A 6,384-nucleotide genomic window follows, 5' to 3' on the forward strand; every position below is an offset into this window, starting at 1 on the left:
CGGAGGGTCAGGGCCGAGGGAGCGGGCGCCGTCGGAGGGTCAGGGCCGAGGGAGCGGGCGCTGTCGGAGGGTCAGGGCCGAGGGAGCGGGCGCTGTCGGAGGGTCAGTGCTGAGGGAGCGGGCGCTGTCGGAGGGTCAGTGCTCTCCTCTATCTCTAGTTACTATCTCCCTTCCCACAGTTGTTCCCCTCCACACCCACCATTAACTCCTCTGTTCCCACTGTTAATCCCTTGTGCCCAATGTTGCCCCCTCCCTGCCCACCATTAATCCGCCCTGCCATCTTTGTCCTGTCCCTGCCCACCATTGCCCCCCCATGCCCACATTGAACCCCTCCCTGCCCACATTGAACCCCCCCAAGCCCACATTGAACCCCTCCCTGCCCACATTGAACCCCCCCAAGCCCACATTGAACCCCTCCCTGTCCACCATTGCCCCCCCATGCCCACATTGAACCCCCCCATGCCCACATTGAACCCCTCCCTGCCCACCATTGCCCCCCATGCCCACATTGAACCCCTCCCTGTCCACCATTGCCCCCCATGCCCACATTGAACCCCTCCCTGCCCACCATTGCCCCCCCCATGCCCACATTGAACCCCTCCCTGTCCACCATTGCCCCCCCATGCCCACATTGAACCCCTCCCTGTCCACCATTGCCCCCGCATGCCCACATTGAACCCATGCCCACATTGAACCCCTCCCTGTCCACTATTGCCCCCCATGCCCACATTGAACCCCTCCCTGCCCACCATTGCCCCCCCCATGCCCACATTGAACCCCTCCCTGCCCACCATTGACCCCCCATGCCCACATTGAACCCCTCCCTGCCCACCATTGCCCCCTCCCTGCCCACATTGAACCCCTCCCTGCCCACCATTGCCCCCCCCCATGCCATCTAACCTGGGTCTGGCTGTAGGACCCTGGCTCTAAATGGGTCCATGTAGCCCATCTGAGTGATGCCCAGCAAAGCCATCATCTACTTCTTTGGCCCCCACAGTCCTTTTGCCGACTCCACCCAGTCCTTTCACATACCCCCCCCCCCCCCGCCAAGTCCGTTCAGCTCCCTCCCAAGTCCTTTCGGCCCCTCCCAGGCCTTTGCTCCCCCCCGACCAAGTCCTTTCGGCCCCTCCCAGGCCTTTGCTCCCCCCCCCAACCACGTCCTTTCGGCCCCTCTCAGGCCTTTGCTCTCCCCGACCAAGTCCTTTCGGCCCCTCCCAGGCCTTTGCTCCCCCCAAGTCCTTTCGGCCCCTCCCAGGCCTTTGCTACCCCGACCAAGTCCTTTCAGCCCCTCCCAGGCCTTTGCTACCCCGACCAAGTCCTTTCAGCCCCTCTCAGGCCTTTGCACCCCCCGACCAAGTCCTTTCGGCCCCTCCCAGGCCTTTGCTCTCCCCGACCAAGTCCTTTCGGCCCCTCCCAGGCCTTTGCTCCCCCCAAGTCCTTTCGGCCCCTCCCAGGCCTTTGCTCCCCCCAAGTCCTTTCGGCCCCTCCCAGGCCTTTGCTACCCCGACCAAGTCCTTTCAGCCCCTCTCAGGCCTTTGCACCCCCCGACCAAGTCCTTTCGGCCCCTCCCAGGCCTTTGCTCCTCCCAAGTCCTTTCGGCCCCTCCCAGGCCTTTGCTATCCCGACCAAGTCCTTTCAGCCCCTCTCAGGCCTTTGCACCCCCCGACCAAGTCCTTTCGGCCCCTCCCAGGCCTTTACTCCCCCCCCCAGGCCTTTGCTACCCCCAAGTCCTTTCGGCCCCTCTCAGGCCTTTGCTCCCCCCCAGGTCCTTTCGGCCCCTCCCAGGCCTTTGCTCCCCCAAGTCCTTTCGGCCCCTCCCAGGCCTTTCCCCCCCAGGTCCTTTCGGCCCCTCCCAGGCCTTTGCTCCCCCAAGTCCTTTCGGCCCCTCCCAGGCCTTTTCCCCCCCAGGTCCTTTTGGCCCCTCCCAGGCCTTTGCTCCCCCCCTGGTCCTTTCGGCCCCTCCCAGGCCTTTGCTCCCCCCCCAGGTCCTTTCGGCCCCTCCCAGGCCCTTTCGGCCCCTCCCAGGCCTTTGCTCCCCCCCCAGGTCCTTTCGGCCCCTCCCAGGCCTTTGCTCCCCCCCAGGTCCTTTCGGCCCCTTTCCTTCCTCCTCCTCCTCCCTCCTCCCACCCCCTCTCTGGTCTCTGCCCCCTATGTGCCCCCAACACACGTCACTATGGAAACCCAGCCCCGTCTCCTTGGCAACCATCTATTCGCCTCCACTAAGCCCTCCCCGCTCCCCCGCCTCCGCCAATCGCCGGGGCGGTTCCCACAAGGGGCTGGGCCAATCACAGCGTTGTTATCTCTTCGAGGGGGCGTTGAATGACCGTCCCCCGGACCAATTGGCGGCTTATCTTCATTTGGAGCTCCGGCCAATAGCGGGCTTTGCTTCTGACTGACGGTGATTTTGACCAATAAAACTGAAGGAATGGTGGGCAGAAACTCCCTCGTGTGTTGGCCGCCGATCGGAATGGAGGGAGGCGGGGATTCAACTTGACGTGCCTAACCCCGAAGGCGCCGATTGGTAGAAAGTGACGGTCCTGCCTGTGACTGACGGTGGTAGAAAGCCAATGAAAGGATGGAGAGCTGGTGGCGGCCGATGACGGTCCGGTGAACGACAGGATGCTTAGTCAATGACGCTGGGGAAAGTGGGCGGGAAGCTTCGGATTGGTTAGCAGCGGATGTGTGGGCGGGATGCTAGCTGAGCGGTGTTGACGACAGATGCGCGGACAGAAGTATGGCTTTCGATCAGGATTGGCTGGCAGGTGCCTAGTGGGCGGGTACGGTTTAGTGATCGACGGTGATCTCAACCACTGGAGTGAGGGAAGGTGCGAAGCTGGGGGCGGTGACCGATCTGGGTTGGCCGATAGGGCGGGCCTATATCCGAATGGACGGTAGCATGAACCAATGAGGAGCGGCATAGGATGTTGACGGATAGGGTGACTAACCAATGGGAAAGCGGACGTTGCCCACCCATACCACTGCAGCTGAGAGAGGAGGAGGTGGAGGAGACGGAGAGAGAGAGAGAGGTGTGAGGGAGAGAAGAAGGAGAAGACCGCGAAGGCTGGAGCTTGGATCCGAGGAGAGAAACAAAGGTGAGTTCAGATCTGAGGTGTGGATGGATTCTTTCCGCGGTCGGCTTTAATTTCCCAGGAATGGTCTGGAATCTGCGAGAAGGTTCAGTGGACAGAGGAATGACCTTTCACCTCCCGCCGATTACTTCCGGTCACCTGTGGGCCCCGCCACGTGACCAATCCCCCCTTCGCCATTAAACCACGCCCCCTTCCGCACAGGCCCCGCCCATACTGAGACGCCTCACGTTTTTATTCCAAGCCCCACCTCTTTACTCCCTGTGTCCCTCCCCTTTCCACCCCAAGCCCCTCAGCCCCACCTCTTTACTCCCTATGCCCCTCCCCTTTCCACCCCTAAGCCCCTCAGCCCCACCTCTTTACTCCCTATACCCCTCCCCTTTCCACCCCAAGCCCCAACCCTAAACCCCACAGCCCCACCTCTTTACTCCCTGTGTCCCTCCCCTTTCCACCCCAACCCCCACCCCCTAAGCCCCTCAGCTCCACCTCTTTACTCCATGTCCCTCCCCTTTCCACCCCAAGCCCCACCTCTTTACTCCCCATGCCTCTCCCCATTCCAAGCCCCACCCCCTCAGCCCCTCAGCCCCACCTCTTTACTCCCCATGCCTCTCTCCCCATTTCACTCCAGGCCCCACCCCCAAGCCCCTCAGCCCCACCTCTTTACTCCCCATGCCTCTCCCCATTCCACCCCCTAAACCCCTAAGCCCCACCTCTTTCCTCCCCATGCCTCTCTCCCCATTTCACTCCAGGCCCCACCCCCAAGCCCCTCAGCCCCACCTCTTTACTCCCCATGCCTCTCCCCATTCCACCCTCTAAGCCCCACCCCCAAGCCCCTCAGCCCCACCTCTTTACTCCCCATTTCACTCCAGGCCCCACCCCTTCACCCATTCTCCCAAGACCTACCCCAAGTCCCTCCCATATCCTTAAGGTCCACAACTATTCTGCTCCAGACCCTCCCGTTGCCTCGAGCATCCCCTCTGCTCGAAACTAAATGCAGCCCCTACCCCCCAGGCCTGCCCATACCCTCCAGCCCCAGCCCACCTTGCTCAGACCCCTCCCGAAGCTGCGCTCCCGTTCCCACCCAGGCTCCGCCCCAAGTTTGCACATGTTTGTGAATGTGATGTGGCTGCCCTGACCCTGACTCTGTGCCTGGTCTCCGTTCTCCTCTCCAGCTGCCGGCGTGTGGTGGTGCCGAATGTCGATGGCCTGCCACGACCTGCACGTGACCACGGCGCTGGCTCTGCTGTGCGGTCTGGCTTCTGCCGGCGCCCTGCTGGGGGCTACCCTCCTGCCCCAGTGGAGGGTCCAGCGCCTGCAGTCCCCCAACCGCAACGACCGTAACGTCACCGTGTCGGATGGGCTGTGGAGCCGGTGCGTGCGCTTCGAGGGCTCCGGCATCGGCGGCTGCTCCCTGGACGATCCCACGTGGTACCGGACCCTGGACCAGCTAGACCTGAGGCTGCTGCAGTTTGCCTTGCCTGTTTCCTTGCTGGCCGCTTGCTCTGCCAGCCTCCTGTGCCTGCTGGGCATGTGCCATGGGGCTTGCAGCTCCAAGATCCGCAGCGTGGACCTGGTGAAGTGCCTGGTGAACGCGGCAGGCTGCCAGCTGGTAGCCGGCACGCTCTACCTGCTGGCGGCGGCCCTGGTCTGCGCGCCGTCCCTCTGGCTGCTCTTCCACACGGCCGAGCTGAGCCGCCGTCACCCCTCCTCCTGGAGCCCCGGCCTGGCCGCCTTCCTGGCTCTGGGCAGCGGTGCCGGCCTCCTGCTGGCCTCGGGCCTGCTCTTCCTGTGGTACTGCACCTGCCGCCCGCTGCCCCCACCCTTCTGGCAGCCGCTGGGCTCCTACCCCGAGAGCCTGCAGACGCACAGCGTGGGGCCCTACTCCCGGCGCTCGCGCCTCTCCACCCTGGAGATCGATATCCCCATCGTTCCCCAGCAGCTCCACTGAGGGGACAGGAGAGGGTCCTGCAGTGGCGGAGAGAGGGGAGGTTCCTCGAGAGTGGGGGTCGGGAGAGAGGCTCCTGGTGGGTGGAGTCATGGGCTGTTGGGGGTTTGGGTGGGAGAGGTTTGGCCAAAACCCCTTGGGATCCCCTATTCCAGGGGTGTCACATTCTCTCATCTCCAGCAATCCCCCTTCTGCACAGTTACCGGAGTATTCACCTCGCCTTCTCCCCATCCTCTGGGTTTCGATACCCGGTGTTAGCCATTCCACACACACACACACACACACACACACACACACACACACACACACAGACACACACTATCCTTGTCTTTGACTGGGTCTGACAATATGCACTGATGTTCGACGTTAATCCTGCTCCAGTTGGGAATGGGATGGTTAGTGAACAGGGGATATTTTTTGTTCAATTCCCTACTCACCCCCTACTCCGCACCACCCCCACCCCCACCCCCACCCCCACCACCACCACCTCACTTCCTGGGGAGGTGATGGGGCTGAGATTGTGGCCTCCCCTCTGAGTGGTAGAGCTTGAGCGCTGCGATGGGGAGTTTGGGTGGGAGCGTGGGTATAATCATTCCCATGGTGTGTGTGAGGGGGAGGGTTGGGTGGGCGGGAGGTTGTCATATCCAGCATGAGGAAGTGGTGGGGGGGGGGCGCGTTCAGGATGATTCTCCATATTAAGACACCGAGCGGAATTTAAGACTGTGATAAACAGGTTCCTGACCGGTCAGGGAGAGATTGAGGGTCCTGGAGGCGGGGACAGGAGAATGGGGTTGAGAAACATATCAGCCATGATCGAATAACAGAGTAAACACGATGGGCCGAATAATAGTGCTCCTGTACGTTGTGGTGTGCTGGGGCTGAACCTCACACACACACACACACACTCTCTCACACAATCCTCTCACACAGACTCTCTCTCTCTCACACACACACTCTCTCTCTCACACAAACGCGCTCTCACTCACACACAAACACACTCTCTCTCACTCACACACACACACGCGCTCTCACTCACACACACACGCTCTCACTCACACACACACACGCACTCTCACTCAAACACACACTCCTCTCACACAGACTCTCACTCTCTCTCACACACACGCGCTCTCACTCACACACGCACACGCACTCTCACTCACACACAAACACACACACTCCTCTCACACAGACTCTCTCTCACTCACACACGCGCACACACACACACACACACAGTCTCCCTCTCTCGCACTCACACTCACTCACACACACTCGCTCCTCTCACACAGACACTCTCACACACACACAGTCACACACACACAGACACTCTCTCTCTCACACACACACTCTCTC

The 6,384-nt window shown here is 61.6% G+C and overlaps 2 protein-coding genes across 4 annotated transcripts in view; one reads left to right on the plus strand and one right to left on the minus strand.

Annotated features, from left to right (window-relative positions):
- LOC132208083 (testis-expressed protein 49-like) overlaps positions 1-1,031 on the minus strand; it is a 3,967-nt gene extending 2,936 nt beyond the window's left edge. For all 3 annotated transcript variants that reach the window (XM_059643824.1, XM_059643823.1, XM_059643822.1), the window contains exon 1: positions 901-1,031. In XM_059643824.1, the coding sequence (XP_059499807.1) occupies positions 901-976 (76 nt within the window). In that variant the 5' untranslated portion in view covers positions 977-1,031. The remainder of the gene's footprint in view (positions 1-900) is intronic.
- Positions 1,032-2,989: 1,958 nt separating this feature from the next.
- cldn12 (claudin 12) lies at positions 2,990-5,068 on the plus strand. Its single transcript, XM_059643821.1, has 2 exons — positions 2,990-3,092; positions 4,259-5,068. Exon 2 carries the CDS (start codon positions 4,282-4,284, stop codon positions 5,032-5,034), a length of 753 nt encoding a protein of 250 aa, XP_059499804.1. The 5' UTR covers positions 2,990-3,092; positions 4,259-4,281; the 3' UTR covers positions 5,035-5,068.
- Positions 5,069-6,384: the final 1,316 nt, after the last annotated feature.

This window comes from Stegostoma tigrinum, unplaced genomic scaffold, assembly GCF_030684315.1.
Source record: "Stegostoma tigrinum isolate sSteTig4 unplaced genomic scaffold, sSteTig4.hap1 scaffold_283, whole genome shotgun sequence".
Lineage (NCBI taxonomy): Eukaryota > Metazoa > Chordata > Chondrichthyes > Orectolobiformes > Stegostomatidae > Stegostoma > Stegostoma tigrinum.

Bases quoted from the DNA above. Each gene is read 5' to 3' on its own strand.
- cldn12 (XM_059643821.1), top strand. From the start codon at position 4,282: ATGTCGATGGCCTGCCACGACCTGCACGTGACCACGGCGCTGGCTCTG.